The 19,272-nt window shown below is 52.0% G+C and overlaps 1 protein-coding gene across 7 annotated transcripts in view; it reads right to left on the minus strand.

Annotated features, from left to right (window-relative positions):
• Positions 1 to 66: 66 nt before the first annotated feature.
• The window catches only part of PPCDC (phosphopantothenoylcysteine decarboxylase), a 33,753-nt gene continuing 14,547 nt past the window's right edge, over positions 67 to 19,272 (minus strand). For 3 of the 7 annotated variants that reach the window (XM_055555605.1, XM_055555606.1, XM_055555607.1), the window contains exons 3-6: positions 14,921 to 15,016; positions 13,902 to 14,030; positions 10,179 to 10,347; positions 67 to 1,921 (exon numbers count right to left, since the gene is read on the minus strand). In XM_055555605.1, the coding sequence (XP_055411580.1) occupies positions 1,671 to 1,921; positions 10,179 to 10,347; positions 13,902 to 14,030; positions 14,921 to 15,016 (645 nt within the window). In that variant the 3' untranslated portion in view covers positions 67 to 1,670. The other 4 variants (XM_055555610.1, XM_055555611.1, XM_055555608.1 and 1 more) reach the window with 4 other exon arrangements.

Raw genomic sequence — 19,272 nt, forward strand, 5'->3', positions numbered from 1 at the left:
CCCCCTAGAAATTCCGGCCTTGGCCACTGCCCCCTGGAGGTCCAGGAAGATCAGGGCAGGCTGCAGAAGCCTTTGGGGCCTCCACCCTGCCCCAGCACCCCACTGTCCCCAGCCACTGCTCACGTGACGTCCTGGAAGAGGCCACACAGAGGCTGTCACGTGGTCTGTCATACTCCGAGACCCAAGCCCTTTACCTCTGCATCTCCAGTTGGTCTTTTTCTCTGGTCTTCCTCCAAAGCCCTGGGCCTGGGAGGCAGCGTGACTCATAGCAAGAACCAGGAGTTGCAGCCAGCTAGATCTTCCCCACTGTGGGACCTTGAGAAAGTGAAGTGATGCTTTCGAGCCTCAGTCTGTTCATCTGTCAAATGGGATGATACACTCTCCCTTAGGGATTGCTATGAGGATTACATCATAAATGGTAGCTGTGACTTCACAGGACGTGGCTTCTGAACAGTACTTCCTTCAGGTGCTCTGTGGTAGGGAGGCCACGCATCCTGGTTTTCCCAGGACAGTCCCACTTGATGCCTATTGTCCTGGCATATTTACTGCCCCTTTTCACTCTCAGAAGAGCCCGCCTTCGACAACAAGATGCATGGTCAGCCTACTCACGCCTCTCTCCATTCCCAGCTCAGGTCCAGGCTATGTGAGCAGCTTCATAACACTTTCTCTTTTCCCTTCTAAGAGGCCATGGCTTTGTATGCAGTTGGGAGGATTTTTATTTCCTTCTCACTGAGCTTCAGGTTATTATTATTATTTTCAATGGGGATACCAATGCCTGTCTTGAAGGTTGCTTAGAGGATGAAATGAGATAAGGTAAGCAAAGCACATATCTGGCACAGGTCAGGTGCTAGATAAACATGAGCACCCTTCCATGGTCTTCCCTCCCTGGTTCCCATCATGCCAGCTTCCTCTCCTCCCCCTACTGTGGGGCTCCAGAGCTCAACTTCTCTGCTACCAAAGAGAGTGGATTTCAGAAGCTCCCAGTGACATATGAGCCCCCAAGCCCTGATCTCTCCCCAAAATAAGAAATGATCTTCACTTCCACCCCCAAGCTCCCTGCAGGCCCTGAGGAGCATTCCAGCCTCTCCTTCCTGCATGTATCCACGTGTTTCTGTGGGAGGCTTCCAAGCCAATCGCTATAGCTGGAAACCCTTCAGCCCTCATCTACCTTGCCCACACAAACAGAAGGCACCTTTGAACTCTCCCCCCCGCACCCTTTTCCAGGAATCCAGAGGCCCCAAAAGGAGTCTGCAGGTCCTCCAGTCCCAGTGACCTGCTATCTGGGCCAGCAGGCAAACAGTTACCATGTCACTGTAGCAGATAAAGCTGCCACGAGGCCAGCCTGTTACAGCAAGTAACTGACATACTCCTACATCACACCTGGATTAGCAGCTGTCCTCCAAAGGCCCGGAAGTTCGCATCTCCCATCTGGCCCTTGCCCTCCCAGCCGCCTACTGTGATGCTGCTGGCATTCCTTTGCTATTAGACAGCTAGCAGCTCTCCTGGCCTGCTCCTTGCCCTTGCCTTGCCCCAGGCAGCACCAAGCCTGCTTCGAATATTATGGAATATTTGGTTCCACCAGGAAGCTCTTGGTGTAAACAAGCTGTCAGTCACTGGGAGCTGACTCTAGGGCTCTTTGTTCAGAGGCAGTTGCATGACATTTCGGATTTTCATGCTGCCCAAGAAACCACAGTGTATGTATGAGGGAAGCTACAGGATGGGAAATGTACAGAAGCAGCTGCTAAATTGGGACTTAAAAAAGGTATCTGGTGGTGGTGATGGTGTGTGGTGGAGGGGGTGTTTCCACAGGCCCCAGGGAGGTAAACGCTGAGGATGGAAGTTCTGTTCTGCAGCAGCAGTCTATTTGCAGGTGGCTTCAGGGCAGAAAGAGAAACTGGCTGGGTGACCTCCACTTTCCCATCTATAAAATGGAATTAAATATACTAGTTGATTCTATTATGAGGCTTTGTGTTTAGAGTTCAATGAAACTGCCAGCGGTATAAGGGCCACACCACGCATACACATCACCCAGATATAATCCAGGGCTTCATATGGCTCAATCCTGCCATGTCAACACACCAGAGAAGCACACACTGGCAAAGAAATTTAAAAGACCTAGTATTCGAGTGATTTCCAGTGGGGAGAGGAAAGCGGGGAGGGAAAAGATAGGGATAGGGGATGAGGAGGTGCAAACTGAAACTGTAACTCAGACTGGGACTTGGACTCATGGGCTTTTAACTGAGATCACTCCTGGTCTCAGGACTTAATGAAGTTCAAGTTCATGACGTCTCATCACAGAAAGGATTCAGTGAGAGACAAAGTGATAGGTAAGAAGTATTTAGAGAGAAACACACTCTACAGAGTGTGGGCCATCTCAGAAGGCGAGAGCAGCACCAGGATATAGGGTTGTCAGTTTTTATAGGGTGGGTAATTCTATAGGCTAATGAGTGGGAGGAATATTCGAGCTATTTTGGGGAAGGGGTAGGAGTTTCCAGGAATTGGGCCACTGCCTACTTTTGACCTTTGTGGTTGGCCTTACAACTGTCATGGCCCCTGTAGCTGTCATGTAGCGTGCTAATGTGTTACAATGAGCTTATACTGAGGCTCAAGGTCTGGTGGAAGGTGAGCTTCCACCACCTTGGACCTATTTGGTTCTAATCAGTTTATGTCATATCCTTGAGCTATGTTATTCTTTAAAGGTTGTGCCCTGCCCCCTTCCCTCCTGTTTCAAAACTATAGTGAAAGTTGCTCAGTCGTGTCCAACTCTTTGAGACCCCATGAACTATACAGTCCGTGGAATTCTCCAGGCCAGAATACGGGAGTGGGTAGCCTTTCCCTTCTCCAGGGGATCTTCCCAACCCAGGGATCAAACCCAGGCCTCCCTCATTGCAGGCAGATTCTTTACCAGCTGAGCCACAAGGGAAGCCCAAGAATACTGGAGTGGGTAGCCTATCCCTTCTCCAGCGGATCTTCCCGACCCAGGAATCGAACTGGGGTCTCTTGCACTGCAGGTGGATCCTTTACCAACTGAGCTATCAGGGAACTACAATGTATAAAATAAATAAGCCACAAGGATACATTGCACAGCACAGAGAATATAGCCATTTTAAATAATAACTTTAAATGGAGTATAATTTATAAAAATACTGTGTTGTATCCCTGAAACCAATATTGTAAATCAACTATACTTCAATATAAATAAATACCCAATCTTTACTTGAGTTTCTTGAAGAACATTAAAGTCTGTCAAACTCACAATCCTCAGCAACCTTCCTCAAAAATCCTTTTACTCCCCATCCCCACCTCCTTGCACCTCTTAGCGGTTCGGAAACTCTATTAAGTCAATTCCCAAACTGTAGCCCAACTTCTGGCCACCTGCATGACTCCGCGGGCCTCCCTCCACTTGGCCCCTCTGAGGTCTTCAGGATGAAGTTCCCCAAGTCTCTGCTCCACGCTTTCCTTTTTTCTCCCTTTACCCATTACCAGAATTCGTCACAGTAAAGGAGACTCTGGGACCAACCCAAAAAAGTAAGATTCCTTCCCCTTTCCTCCCATCTTCTCAGTTCTATATCTCAATCCATTTTCCCCCAAATTCTACACAAAATGCTCAGGAACCATGAGGGCAGGCTGAACAATCCTGAGAGAAAACACTGTGATAAGCCGGTCTGGGGCTGGGTCTTCGTTGTGGTGAGCAGGCTTTCTCTAGTTGTGACGTGCTGGCTTCTCCCATTGCAGAGCAGGGGCTCTACAGTGTGCGGGCTCAGGGCTCAGTGGTTGCGGTGTGTGGGTTCTCTCATTGAGGTGCTCAGGCTTAGTTGCCCTGCGGCATGTGAGACCTTGGTTCCTCCATCAGGGATCGAACCAGCATCCCTTGTGTTGGATGGAGGACTCTTAACCACTGGGTCACCAGGGAAGTCCCAAAGCAAAATTCTTTTTAGTGGGTGGGACTGGGAACCGTTAATAAGTCTTGCACCACCACGCGCACAATTGTCATTAAGTTCTCCTTCCCCCTACTTGCCACAAGGACTGTGGTTTTAACACTTTCTGTGGTGGTGGTTTAGTTGCTCCGTTGTGCCCGACTCTTGCGACCCCATGGCCTATAGCCTACCAGGCTTCCCAGTCCATGGGATTCTCCAGGCAAGAATACTGGAGTGGGTTGCCATTTCCTTCCCCGGGGGATCTTCTCAACCCAGGAACTGAACCCAGGTCTCCTGCATTGCAGGCAGATTCTTTACCAACTGAGCTACAAGGGAAGCCTAACACCTTAGTCTTGCTGATTTTCCTTCACATCATGAAGGAAAAAACTCTTTTGCATCCCCTGCCTTTCCAGAACCACGGGTGTGGCCAAGGCCTTCAGCACAGCCTGGCTTCCCTGGCTTAGCCTCTGGCTTCCTCCCCGACTCCAGCTTCTCAAGTCTCCAGTCTGTCCTGCATGTTCCATGCAGCAGATCTTTATCACACTCCATGCTCACCATGAGGCTGCCCTGCTGTCCAGCTCCTGACCTCCAGCATGCCGAGTCCAGGACCCCACGCAGGTACCTTCATCAGCACGTGGCAGCGTGTCTCCACCCTCTGCCTCTGTTCTCACTACACTGGCCCTCCAGGGAGCACCAGCCTGAGTGCCACTCCCTCCAAAAGGCATCGCCTGGCTGCTTCTCAGTTCTGAATCACAGCACTTAAGAGTCTAAGTCACACAGTTTCACTTTTCCATCACTTGATTGTTTTAACTGTTTTAAGGCCTTGAGTCTTCTTCTCCTAAGACCGTTAGCTCCTTGAGATCAGGGACCTCAAAAACTTATAAGGAGCACCCAGGGATACTCAGAAGTCATCTTCCTCTATTATTAGCTCATGACAAGAAAAACAGGCCATTTCTATTCCAAAGGCCTTAATGGAAATCTCCAGATACCCCTGCCAAGTCTTTTGCATCAATTCCCTGCCAAGCCATTTTTAACAACTTCTGGATAAAGGGCAGAGGGAACCCTTTAAAAAACATATGTATTTACGGCTTTCGTGGTGGATAATATATTCATCTGGCTCAAAACTTAAAATGAAGTCAGCTGCCTACCTTTGTTTCTCAACCACTCAGCTCCCCTGCTGAGAGGCAAACAATGGACTGAATTCTTGTTTTTCAATAGGTATTCTAGCAAATAGATACTCATTTTCTCTCGCTTTTTTAATACACAAGCTAACATGCAATATATATTATTCTCCATCTTGCGTTTTGTTTAATAATGTATCTCAGACATCTTCCCTGGTCAAACCTAGAGAGCTTCCTCACTGTGGCTGTGTGATGTTCCAGTGCAAGGATGACCCTGATTTATTTAACCAACCTTTTAAAAAATATATTTGCTTATTTGGCTGGGTCGGGTCTTAGTTGCAGAACGCAGGATCTTTGCTGAGGGACCTGGACTCTCTGGTTGTGGCACGTGGGCTCAGTACTTGCAGCACTCTGGCTTCAGCTGCTCCATGGCATGTGGGATCTCAGTTCCCTGACCAGGGATCGATAGCCACGTCCCCTGCATCACAAGGCAGATTCTTAACCACTGGACCACATTCATCAGCCTTTAGTTGTCACATGGCGAGTGTTTCCAGTCCTTTACTATCATATGCAATGCTTCCGTAATAGACTTGTTCAGATAAAATGTCACACTGAGATGAGAGTTTTCAGAATTGAGAAGCACCCAGGCGATGCCTTTTGGAGGGAGTGGCACTCAGGCTGGAGGGCCAGCGTAGTAAGAACAGAGGCAGAGGGTGGAGACACGCTGTTTATGTGGGTACTTGGGTGGGGTCCTGGACTCTGCATGCTGGGGGGTCAGGAGCTGGACAGCAGGGCAGCCTCATGGTGAGCGTGGAGTGCAGTAAAGACCTGCTGCATGGAACATGCAGGACAGACTGGAGACTTGAGAAGCTGGAGTCGGGGAGGAAGCCAGAGGCTAAGTCAGGGAAGCCAGGTTATGGTGAAGGCCTCGGCCACACCTGTGGTTCTGGAAAGGGAGGGGATTTCTAAATGAAATGAGGGTTTTCAACTTACTAGGTTGGTGAAGGTGAGAAAATGGCACCCTCATACTTTGCTGGTAGGAGTGTAAATTGATATAACCTCTTTGGAGATCTTCCCAACCCAGGGATTGAACCCAGTCTCTTGTGTCTCCTGCTTTGGCAGGCAGATTCCTTACCACTGTGCCATCTTGGAACCTTGCCTTTGGGCTACTGCTAGGTGGAATTGTTTTTCTGTAGTCAAATGTATCCGTCTTTGCTTTTATGGCTCCTAGGTTGGGTGACAAAGGAGCAAGACAGCCCCTCCTTCATCCCCCTCCAGCCCCCAACACACAGCTTTTAAAAATCCTGCCTGTACAAAAAGCTTGGAATGACTTCCCAGGTTTTGTAAGGAACAGGACAACTCCTGCCTTCCAGGAGATGCCAGTTTCAGGGAGACACAGACTGACTGCTGCAATTGCATGGTATAATAAGTAAGATGGGGCACAACGCGAACCTGGGCTAGGACCGCCTACTCCTGCCTGAGTTGGCCAGGCAAGGCTTTCCAAAGGCAGTGGCATCCAGGTAAATCTGGAGGTGTGCGGGAAGCAGCCAGGAGAAGAACGGTCTTCCAGTAAAAGTGGAAAAGCATATGCAAACGCAAGAAGCAACAGGCTCAGCCAAGGTTGTCCAGTCTGGCAAGAAGACAGGGAGACCCGCAGAGCTGGTGTGTGGTAGGGGCAGAGCTAGGAAGTAGACAGGGGCCAGATCACAGAAGGCCAAGAAGATACTGCCTGGAGGTCAGGGGGAGGTGGCAGGGGGACACATCAGCTGTGTGGAGGATGAGCTGGAGTTGGTCCAGAGCGGAGGCAGGGCCTCGGAGACTTCCGCCTCTTGCCCAGCAGCAGCCATGGCAGCCTAGAGAGACTCCAAACAGCGAGAATTTCAGACCAAATGTTCGATTCTGCCAAGCTTCCAGAATTCTATAAAAATCATCAGCGAAGCTAGCACCTTCTCTGAGAAACATGCCTACCCAAGATGATGACAACTTCAAGAGCTTTTTCCTGGGGAAGGCGGTGGCTGTCACTCCCACCTCAGCACCCCGCTGGCAGATGGGATAAATGCAGCCAGGGCCCTAACTGTCCTCTCCTCTGCTCCAGCGTGGCTCACGGAACACGTGGGCTCTCCAGCCCCTGCCCATTCATCCAGATCCTCATTCCTTCAGAATGCAGGACTGCCATGATGGAGTGGTGGACTCCCAGCTGGCCCACGTCCCTGGGTCATCTCTTTCCTTCCAGTCAACATGGCTCAGTCCTGCTCTGAGCAGTCCGACAGGCCTATGAACTTCTCTACTCCTGTGACATTTTTAAACAGGCATCTTATAGCAGGTTTCCTGAGCAACTGTCCTCCTTAAAGTGCTCAGCACAGAGCCTTGCACACAGCAAGCATTCTGCAGCACTTTCTGCTAAAACTGGAAGTCTCAGGGGATGTCCTTCGTGGTCCAGTGCTTAAGACTCCAAGCTTCCAATGCAGGGGGCATGGGTTCCATCCCTGGTTGGCGAACTAAGATTCCACATGCTGTATGCAGCGTAGACAAAAAGATCTTTTTAAAAACTGGAAGTCTTGCCATTCATTAGGAGGTTGCTGAGGGAAAGGAAGGGTGATGTGGATAGAAGGAAGTCAGAATCCACTTAAACAGAACTTTGGGGCTGCCTCTGGATTTCAGTTATCCAGGGCCTCTCCATGCCCGACCCCCAACCCAGCAAAAGAAGCTGGTTCTTTTCTTCAGTGCCCTAAGGCAATTTTATCCCAAAGGATCACTTGGTCAGGTGCTACAGAGACGAAGGCTCTTGGAGGCTGCTGCAGGCAGCCTTGGTTACCACCAGGAGGCCTCCTGTTGTTCAGTCGCTCAGCTGTGTATGACTCTTTGCGACCCCATGGACTGCAGCACATCAGGCTTCCCTGTCCGCCGTCTCCCAGAGTCTGTCGGAGCTTGCTCAAACTCAGGTCCATTGAGTCGGTGGTGCCATCCAACCATCTCATCCCCTGTCGTCCCCTTCTCCTCCTGCCCGAAATCTTTCCCAGCATCAGGGTCTTTTCCAATGAGTCGGCTCTTTGAATCAGGTGGTCAAAGTATTGGAGTTTCAGCTTCAGTATCAGCCCTTTCAATGAATATTCACGGTTGATTTCCTTTAGGATTGACTGGTTTGATCTCCTCGCAGTCCAAGGGACTCTCAAGAGTCTTCTCCAACACCACATTTTGAAAGCATCAATTTTTTGGTGCTCAGCCTTCTTAATGGTCCACCTTGAGGCCCTTCTAAGGCATTTCTACCCTTCAACAGTCTGAGGGCATGCAGCAGGGTACCCACTCACACCAGCCTGGAAGGCAAGAGGGCCAGAAGCCAGCCCCAACTTCAGCTCCAGTCAAACAAGCTCCTCCCCACACAGCCACCAGACAGCAGTCAGTCAAAGGCAGGGTAGTGGAGGACTCCTGGGGCAGAGCTTGTTATCTCTGGAGTATGCTGCTGCGGAGGCAGGCACAGACACTGAGGCCCCATCTCAGGCACAGCAAAGCTCATGAGGATGACACCAGGAAGCAGGGGGCCTGGGTTCCAGGGCAGGGTCCAACCCTGCTGGCTGTGTCCCTGTCACTTATATAAAGTGCACATCTGCTTACAGTCCACGATTTTGTTTTTCCCAAAATGACAGTCTGTTTCAGTAAACGTTAGAAAAGCTCACTGGTATGAATATATATCTAGTTTTAACTTCCCATTTTATTTGACATTTACTATGTGAGAGGCAGTCAAAGTATTAGTCGCTTTAGTCACGTCCAACTCTTTGCAACCCCATGGACTGTAGCCCGCTAGGCTCCTCTGTCCAGAGGACTCTCCAGGCAAGAATACTAGAGTGGGTTGCCATGCCCCCCTCCAGAGTGAGAGGCAGTAGGGTGGGCATTTTATACACATTATCTTATTAAGTCCTCTCAACAATTCCATGAGGGTAGGATAATACAGATGAGGAAAGTGAGGGTCAGAAAGGCTGAGTCCTGAGCCAAGGTCCCGCGGCTGGCACGCAGCAGAGCTGGGATAAGAACGAGAGGCTGTCTGGCTTCAGAGTCCTTTGCCCCAAACCACCATATGATGGTCAATTACCAGCCTAGACCCTTCCCCAGCCTCTGACCTCTAAAACCACAGACAGGCTGCAAAGGAAGGACAGTCTCTCAGAAGGTCACTTTTCTTTATTCTCAGTCACCCCAATCTCACAGCATGGTCTGCAGGAAATCTCAAGGTCTGGCCAACTCACAGGCTTTCCTGTGCCCACTGAGGAGCTGAAGCTCCACAGGCCCGGGGTCTCCAGTCGCTGTGGTGTCAAGTCGCTCCTTCTAAAAGCAAGTCCTGGGCATGACATTGGATCAAGGTTTCTCGGTCACTCCTATGTCCCCTTCCCAGAGCACAGGCACACTTCCGCAGCTTGTCCTCTGGCTTACTGTGCCCATCCTAGGAAAAGGTGGGGAGGAACTCGGGAAAGCAGGTGTCTCCCGGTTGGAAGAAGTTGGGACCTGGGCCTTTGGTCTACTTTGACCTGGGGCAGGTCATGGCCCTCGGGAGGCTCCAGAGCAGGCCCAGGCCAGACCACTACTCGGCGGAAGCAGAAGTCTTCACCACATTTTGGCAAAGTCCACTTTCTTCACCGACTTGGCCTGAAAACACCTCCTGAGTTCAGAGGGACGCGGGTGACAGAAATCCTGGGTTCAGCTCTGCTGGGAGCTGCCGCTGGGACAGGACTTCTTTCACTTTGCCCACAATGGTGCCCACCTCAGCCATGGCCCCCAGACCTAGGGAGCAGAGTTCTTCTGTGGCCCTGCAGATGGGCAGGGGACCATCCCCCACTCACCCCTTCCCAGCGCTCCCCGAGTGTGCCACCCAGAGCCCAGTGCCTGAGAAGGCCAGGACCAGGCCTGAGCCAGATCCATTGGGTCCCATCAGAGACCCCCCCACCCCAGGACAGGCCCCAGGAATGGTTACAGCAACCACCTTGAGCTGTTTGGGCTGCACGCCAGGGAGGATACTGGGCACATTACCTAACAACTCCAAGAGGGAGGAATTACCACTTCTATTTCCCAGGTGAGAGAGCTGAGCTGGAGGTCACAACGGGCTGGGATATGAGGCTGCGGGAATGAGCTGTGAGCCTGGCCAGACACCCACCTTGGTCTCCACAGACCAGCTTCTTGGCCACACAAGGGACCTCGATGTAGCCGAAGGCCTTGAGCTGGCGCACCTGCTGCTCGGTGATGGGGTGTTCCCACATGGCGGTGTTCATCGCTGGGCAGAACAGCAGGGGTTTGCTGCGGTCCCAGGCCCGGATGACACAGGTCTGTGAAGAAGGAGGGGCGTGCCTGCTGCTCTGCCTGCCACCCCTCCCCAGACTTCCCAACTGTCACCCACTGCTTCCAGGCCACAGCCAGCTGCGGGCCTGGGGAGACTGGGGGCCCTGTCTGCTGTCTCGTTACTTCGAGGATGTGTCTCTGGGTCCCTCTCACCTCCCCCTAGGCTCTGACACAGGGCCCGACATACAGGAGCTGCTCCACTAACGCTGGCCATGGCCCAGCCACCTCCAAGCATAACTCCAGTTCTGTACAGAAAGGGCTCCTGGTACCCAAGCATCTATCTTCCCTACAGCCAGCCATACCTCGCAGCAGCTCTTGCAAAGCTGAGGACCAAGATGCCCGGCAGGTGGGCCCGTCTGCCCCACACTAGCTCTACTTGAGGCCAATGAAAGCGTGGCCATGAGAACAGGTTCCACGGGACCAGACCCTCTCCCACGTGCTATCTCATGAGCCCGCCCTGTGACCTTGTAAAGAAGCTGCTGTCCCATTTCACCGAGGGGAAGCTGTGCTTCCAGGAGCTGAGCCGCTACTCAGGGTGACACCCAGACAGTGATCTGGGGTGAAGCTTTGCACCACGCCCATGCCGTCCTCCACTGCCCTGTGTGGTTTCACCACCTCCAGGTGTCAGGCCCCTCCAAGTCAATACCAGAGCAGCCATGAAAAGGACAGACCAGTTCACAGAGTCTTTAGCGCTGTGAGCTTTGCAATCACGTGGACCTGGGTTCAAATCTTGCTGTGCTCTTTGCTGTGACTAGCCACGAGAACTTGAACAAGTCCTTTCATGACAGGAGTCTGAGGTTCCTCTCTGCAAAAGCCCTCTCCCTGGGTGGTCGTGCGGATGGAGGGTGAAAATGCTTATAAAGCTCTTTGCACAGGCCTGGCACAAATACAGGCTCCAGAAATAGTAGGTCCTGTTATTATTACAGACAGGCTCCCTGGGCCAGGGGCTGCCTCGGAGGGAAATAAGCTCAGGGGCCCACAGCAGTGCACTCCCCTGGGCTCTGACCGCTCCAGGCACCTCTGCCTGGGCTGTGGGCCCCTCAGGGAGCCAGCGGTGGGCACACCCCTTCCCTGAAGGGGACGCTGTCTGGGAAAAGAGGGGGAGTCCAGAGAACAATGCCACGGACGGGCCAGGGAAAATGCCTGCCCTCCTCAGGGCCCCTGGCCTCTCCTGTGACAGGAAGGAAGTGGGTCAGCACAGCCTCGGGCCCTGGCTGCTCGCGTCATCTCAGACACAGCACTTGTCTCCCCATCGAGTCCTCGCGGTGGGGCAACCCGGCTGTGAGTGGACAGTTTCAGTCCACACTTCCTCTTGGCCCCGTGCCACCGGCTGCTTCTGCAGAAGCCATGAGCATACCTAGAGGAGTCCGACTCCGTGCGAGGTGGGTGGTGGCAGGGCTGGAGTTTCTAAATGCCCTCAAAGCAAAGCACGCCCACCAGAGCAGAAACTCAGCCCCTCTGTGCCCCACACGTCTTCAGCTTTTCCCATCTCATTACAAAGCTCAGCGCTTCCCGGACAAACCACAGCTCCACCAAACCTTCTGGCAGCAGGAGGACTGAAAGGAGGCATCAGTTCCCACGGTCATTTCTGTTTGGCCAACGCTGTATGTAGCACCTCAGGCTCTGCCCCTGGGAATCTGCTTGGGCGGAGAGAAGGCCTGGATCTGGGATAGGAGACCAGCTGCCAGCTAGACGGGTGACCCAGGGAAGTTATCTCCTCTTTCTGGATCTGTTTGGTTATTTAGTACAAAGAAGGGCCAGAGCCTGAGTGGGCCACAGGACAGACAGAGATGCACGTCACCCAGACCCAGGGCCCAGAGACTGGGAACGTAGGTTCATACTTAGCACACAGCTCCAGTGCACCCCAAGATCTAGACAGTGTGCACCCCAATTTCAGGGAGAAGGTTTGAAGGAGGGGGGAAGCAGGGCAAGCTCCTTTGGGAGAATATAAGGAAAAAACATCTTTCGAGAGAGTACAGAGCCACAGACCATGACGACAACAGTTTAAACTTGGTAGGATTTGCGGTTCTTTGAAATACTTGCACCTTCAAGTGAAACCTCTGAGGCAAAGGGCCTCAGGTCTGGTCTTGGGAACATATTCTACTGCTCAGCCAACTCAGTAGGAGGGAACTCCAAAGATTCCAGGGAGCGCTGGCAGCTCTAATGAAAAGAGCTTTCGGGAGTGAGCAAGGAGCTCTCAGAGAGTCGGCCCAGGCCGGGGCTTAGCTCCTAGAGGTCAACATGCCTTGTCACATCAGCCGGCTGCTTACCAGCCAGAGGAAAGCCTGGACATTTGGTGAGATGGTGCTGGTTACATGCAGTGCTGACGCACTTAGATGAAAGTGACCAGGAGCCTGACCCATTCTGATGTCCTGTCAACCAGGCGCCTGCCCCACCGGGAGGCATTCTTGACAACGCGGCCCAAAGCCCACCCTCCTCTGCGCTCCCCACCCCTGCTCCTGCCACACGATCTGTGTGCTGCTCTTCCTCTGATCACCTGTGATCTAATTCAAATGATGCTTAAATCACTAGCAGCTTCTTCGAGAAATACCTTAAGCACCCATCAACTAGCAAACAGAGAGACTAACCCCCTATCTAACCCCCAAAACCTCGACCCAGCTTCATTAGTGACTTCATCATATTAAACTCTGAAAAAACCTTCTGCTGTGAGCTGAAGCAAAATTACTGATTACCTCATACATGCAATAAGCCTTTACTGAATGCCTACTGTATGCCTGATACTGTGCAACATGGTGATTCCATTGTCAAAGGACTGACATAGCACATACCAGAGCACAGGCCAAAACCCTCTCCTTCCAGACTGTCAGCTCCCTGTGTCCTGTGTGTCTGTCCACATAGGGCCTGGTCCCTGGCAGGTAAAAGAGCTGGATGAATGAGGGAAGGGGAGTAATACGAAAGAGGTGGGAAGGATAGGGAACACACCCAGATGCTCATGTAAACAAAGGCTCCTTAAGGACAGCAGCTCCCTGGAGGTCCTTCAGGCCGAAGATGACCCCCACTCTACAGCTGGACTTCTCCTCCTCTCCTCCACCTCGAGCCTCTTGCCCTGTCTCCTTTCTTCCCCTTTAATTTTCCACAATTTCAGGCAAACTACCTCTCAGCCTTGTGGTTAAAAGTACAGGAGAGATAAGTGTGCCTGGGAGATCCATGAGGAGATAAACACTCTTATCTGTTTGCCCCCATGGATAGCCAGGTCCCAGAGCTAAGGGGGACTGGCAACAGAGCTGGGCAGGGAGGCCAGCGGGAAAGCATGTGGAGGGCAGCCCATAGGCATGAGCACCCAGGGGCCTGAGGAGTGGACACCTCCGAGGGCACTTCCAAGTCAAGTCCACCCAATCAGGACCCAGGCCATCTGGCCACCTGCCAGAGCATAGGTGCAGCCAGGTGGAAGGTGGTCCAGGGGACTGTGTTCTGAGCAAACCAGCCCACCATACAGGGATTCCCAGGTCAGAAGACTGTCCAGAAGAAGCCTGCAGCCAGCCCACGGTGAGCGTGGAGGCAGGCCCGGCGAGCCACTCACAAGCAAGTTGTCACAGATGCCACTGGCCACCTTCCCCAGAGTGTTGGCATCGAGGGGCGCCACCAGCATGAGGTCCGCCCACCTCCGCAGGTCAATGTGGAGAACTGGGTCGGATCGGCACTTCCACATCTGGCAAAGGAAGGAAGAGCGAAGAAGTGGGGTCACTGGGCCGGCTACTCTCAGAGTGGAGGGAGAAGGGGCCGGAGCGGTTTGAGGGCTGACACAGACCTGGGGCACTGAGTCAGGAACCCAAGGGAGACCACCTGAATGCCCCCCACCCCAGTTCACTGCCACCCCTTTTGCAGCTACGCTGGTGAACCCTGGCTGTGGCACCAACGGCCTGAGAGAAACCAGGCCTGAGGAAACAAACGCCCCTTGTCTCTCTGAGCTATTCCCTTTATGGTTTGGTTTTCAAGAGAACTGACATCTGGCAGGGAAGTCCTGGCCTGTCTGCTTGAGGCGGATGCTTGGGTTGTCCAAGCCAGTGGAAAGGCTCTGGGCGGTGAGAAATGGAGGGGGCGGGGTGGGGGAGACGGGCCAGCCAGAAATGTTCTAGGCTGAGAATGTTTAAAAATGCCTGGCAGGGCACCCCTGTGGGGCCCACACTTGACGTCTGGTGAATCGACCAGTGCCTGCCCCGGCGCGGGAGAGCAGCAGGGCAGCCCGGCAGCCGTGGGAAGTGAGGCGTTCCCGGAGGCCCCGACGCTGGGAGCCACGTGGATGAGGGTGGTGGGAACAGGGCTCCTCTGTGGTTTCATCAGCCCAGATAAGTACAAGGACACTCAACCCCGGGCACGGGGCCAACGCTGAGCTCTGCCTGGGGTGGGAGGAGACTGTGGGCCTCCTGCAGGCCAGAAGCTAGACAGATGTTTTCCTCATCGCCTCTGCCCAGAGGCCCTGACCGTGGGCTTGAGCCTAGCCTGTCTGCTCCGGCCACCAGGACCATAGGCTGCAGGGAGGACTGTCCTGTCCCGTTGATACGGACACGAGGGAACCCAGCCCAGGGGCCCAGCACTGACCTCCCATTCATCAGCGTCGCTGTAGAGGGTGACAGGAACATCCCGGGGGCTGTAAAAATGTTTGGCTCTCTCAGTTGTGACCACGGCTACTTCCAGCTGTCACCAAGAAAAGTGTTGGGGCGGGGGGAGAAGGAAAGAGAAACCGTTACCAGAGCCCCCAGCCTGGAGGCCACACGGGGCCAGGCCAGGCCAGGTGAGAGCTTTCTTCACAGCCTGGCTGCGGAGAGGGCTTCTCCCCCGGAGGCAGTGAGCCCTGCGTTTGCACAGTTACTTCCGCTGTCACCCAGAGGTCAAGCCTCACCAGGTGCAGCGGTTTCACTTCCCCATCGGAGGGGCTGCCGAGGAATGAGTCACACCACTGCCCAGCATATATAACGCTGCAGGCTCCAGCCACTCGGGCAGGGACAGACCAGGGCAGGCAGGAGGGGGCCCCCAGGAGGCTCCCGGGTCCTGAGCTCTGGGCTACACCACAGGTCTGCCCTCTGCAGGCCAAGGCACGAGGGAGCCGGGCCCTGCACGTGCTGTCTGCAGCCACAGCCCAGCGAGCAGGCAAGCAGAGTCCCTCCCAGGACTTCTAGGAACAGGCTTCATGGGCTCTTGCTGCAGACAGGCTCCAGGAAAACCAAACCCGAGTGCCCGACACTCATGGGGCAAGAGTGATGGTTACCCTGGAGTTATTCATTTAGTAGATAATTAATGATGCAAACAAGGGGGACGGCTAACAGAACAGAAATAGCACATGATAGTGTGAATGACACCAGACCCATTTCCACGACTGGTAAACTGAGATGCTAGACTAACAAGCAGACAGAGGAAAGGGGCCCAGAAGAGGTGGCTAAGACGGGAGGGGTGTAGGAAATTACATCTCTGGGGGACATTTATCCAGGAGGGAAAAAAGTCAAGGGTGACAAGGACGGAACTGACTAACCAGGGGGATCACTGGGGACAGTGTCTGTGCCAGAGGTGCTATACTGCCTTGACGTTGCTATTCAGTCACTAAGTCATGTCTGACTCTGCAATCCCATGAACTGCAGCACTCCAGGCTTCCCTGTCCTCCACTATCTCCTGAGTTTGCTCGAGTTCATGTCTACTGAGTCAGTGATGCTACCCAACCATCTCATCCTCTGTCGTCCCCTTCTCCTCCTGCCCTCAATCTTTCCCAGCATCAGGTCTTTTCCAATGAGTCAGCTGTTCACATCAGGTGGCCAAAGCTTTAGCATCAGTCCTTCCAGTGAATATTCATGGTTGATTTCCTTTAGGATTGACTGATTTGATCCCCTTGCAATCAAAGGGACTCTCAAGAGTCTTCTCCATGTGGCCTACATGGGGGTTATAAACGTTTGTAAGCCAAAAAATATTAGGTTTGCCCAAAAGTTCATTCGAGTTCTGTAAAATGTTATGGGAGATTTCACAGAGAAAATCCAATTTTCTGGTTTCTCTCAAAAACCCAAAAGCTCTGGCACTGCGGGGGCCACACTGTTGCTTGATTGGAGTTGGTGGTGCTGAGTAACAGCTGCCTTCTTGGATGGGGTGTGCCCGTGCCACCTCCACCTAGTCCCTGCCACTCCCTATCATCTTGCCAAGGCTCCCTCTCCTCATTTGTTTCCCACCTTTTGTGGGTTGTGGGACACCGCTCTGCACAGCATCTGAGAGTGAAGCTGGAAGCAGGGAATAGATGTCTCAGAGGTAGACTATGCAAGAGCTTCAGAAGGTCTGGGGCTCCCAGCGTGCGGCAGAGCTCGCAGACTCGTCCATCCTCCTGCTCCCTCCTTGGAACCTACCAGCCCCCAAACGTGCATAGAACCTCCTGCTCCTGCTGAGCAGGGGAGTCCCTTCCAGGAGAGCCCTGAAGGAGCCTGGTCCAGTTCTGAGCAAGGTGGCAAAGGAAAAGGGCTGCTGTCCCCGCACAGAATCCAGCCCTGAAGATGTCACAGGACCAGCACAGGTGAGGAGAACGGAAAAAGGCAGGATGGTGCTGAGACTCTTAGGACCCAAGACAGCAATGAGGTAAGGCATGGGGCCAAATAAGTGAGACAGAACCACAAGAAGAATATATAACTTCCAAACCAGCAGAAGAAAATCCAATCTACACAATAAAGGAAAGGGAAAGGAAAAAAACCAAAAAAGCAGTGAGAATACATGATAAGTAGAAAGCATTAAATAAGAGGGAAGAAGTAAGTCCTAATAGAATAGCAATTATAGTGATTATATAATTGGCTAAACTCCCTGATCAAGATTCAGACTCTTATATTGGATGTTTTAAAATCCATCAATCACATCAAAATGTCTTAAAAGACACACTTAAAAAGATATATAAAGCTTAAATAAAAGAATAAACTTGCAATTAGATAAAGTGGATTAAACTGTTTCCTTTCAAAAAGCCAACTGAAATAAAAGTAAAGAGATTTTTTTTTTAAGGTGCACCCAGAACAAAGAGAAGAGGACAAAAAGAAAAACCCAGCAGTTAAGATATGTTAACACATAATATATGGAAATGGAAGGAGGCATTAACAGATCAGATCAGATAGGACCAGATGCTCTTTTCTTTTTTAAATGAACATTCAGTGAACAAAAAAAAACTCTTGGAAATTAAAATTACAAATAGTCAAAGAAAAAAATTCAATGTAAGTTTAGAAGAAATTTTTCAAAAAGTAGAACATAAAGATAAAGAGATGGATAATAGTATTAAAAAAAAAGAGAGAGAGAAAATCAGAAGACCAACTTAAGAGGTCCAAAATCTGACTAATGAGTTACTGAAGGGGAGATCAGTAAAATAAGAGGGGTGAAAATTACAAACGAAATAAAATTAAATTTCCCCAAACTGAAGGACTCTGAGGCTGGAACATCTGTTCTGCCCACAGGGCTCTGAGAAGGTGTCACGCGGTTAGGCTCAAGGAACCTGGAGTCTCACTTCCCGGCCCCCACTGAGGGTGGGTCAGAGGAGCCTGAGCCCACACCAGCTTCTCTGGAAGCCACATCCTCCTGTATTGACGTACACAGGGTTTGCAATCAGCAAAGCCTCAGGAGTTCTTCTCCCCCATGCTCCTGCTAAACCACAAGCCCCAGACTCTACCTGCACTGCTACTTCCCCAAAAGAAGTCCCTCACACTTCCCTGGTGACTGCCACCTTCCCAGAGCGGGCCCACTGTTTTCGCTCAGTCAGTGAAGAGCTCCTAAAATCTCAATCCTGTTCCCCCTGGCCTGTTCTCTGCCAGTACCACCATCAATAGTCCCAAGACACAAATCCAAATCACGAGAAGAACAAGGTCGAGAGCAGAGGCCTTCCCCAGGGTCCATTCGGGGTTTGGCATGGGAAAGAATCAAGAATGAACCCTGGGCTTCCCTAGAGGTGCAGTGGACAAGAATCTGCCTGCCAGTGCAGGGGACACGCGTTTGATCCCTGGTCCAGGAAGATTCCTCATGCCTTGGAGCAACTACGCCCCTGCACCACACTACTGGGCTCATGTGGGGCAACCACTGAAGCCGGTTCACCTAAAGCCTGTGCTCCCCAAGAGAAGCCAAGGCAATGAGGACTGCACCCTGCAACGAGCCCCTGCTTACCTCAACTGGAGAAAGCTCATGTGCAGCAACCAAGACCCGGAACAGCCGAAAATAAGAATAAAATAAATTAAATTTAAAAAACAAAAAGAGAACGAACTTTTCCAAGTAGGACCTGTAGGTCACCAACCACAACCTCAGCACACCAGGACAAAACTTGCCCATTTCAGGAGATGAATCACCCAAACTGGGTCAGGTCTCTTCTACCACCATTTATTCTTTTTCAAGTTCAAAAGAAAACGCTGGAAACAAGGTAGGACTCAAAAATCGCCCCCCGCCCCCACCCCAGGTTACCACCACTGGCCTCTGGGACCGGTGCTGTTTCATTGTTTTTTCCAAATATGTGCATCAGTCATTTCCGTCATCCTGAGTTTTCACTGCAAGCTTCAGGTCACTCTGGTGACTTCTGGACCGTATTCTTGCTTCATCTTTGGTTATTATGTCCTCCTTTCCATTTAACTGCTTCCCCATTTCCTTCAACAGAGGGCTTCCCTGGTAGCTATGTCAGCTTCTGGTCACTGTCTTCTTTTCCTTAAGGGACTACTTTCATTTCTAAGAACTTCCTGACTATCCTGGACGGTTTGCCCCTTAAGATCACCCCGATTCATTCTCTCTATTCTGAAATTTGAAAAGCTGCTTCCTGAAGAGCTAGTTGCCCTGCTCTCCCCTCTCTCCTAACTCTGCCCTGCTCTCCCCAGGCTCTCCAGTCTGCCAGTTCTCAAAGTGAGGACTGTGCCTATGGCCAGCCTTCAGAAACATCCCGTTTGGTGATGGCCCTGTTAGGGGCTCCCTCC

This window comes from Bubalus kerabau, chromosome 19 (assembly GCF_029407905.1).
Source record: "Bubalus kerabau isolate K-KA32 ecotype Philippines breed swamp buffalo chromosome 19, PCC_UOA_SB_1v2, whole genome shotgun sequence".
NCBI classification, from domain to species: Eukaryota; Metazoa; Chordata; class Mammalia; order Artiodactyla; family Bovidae; genus Bubalus; species Bubalus kerabau.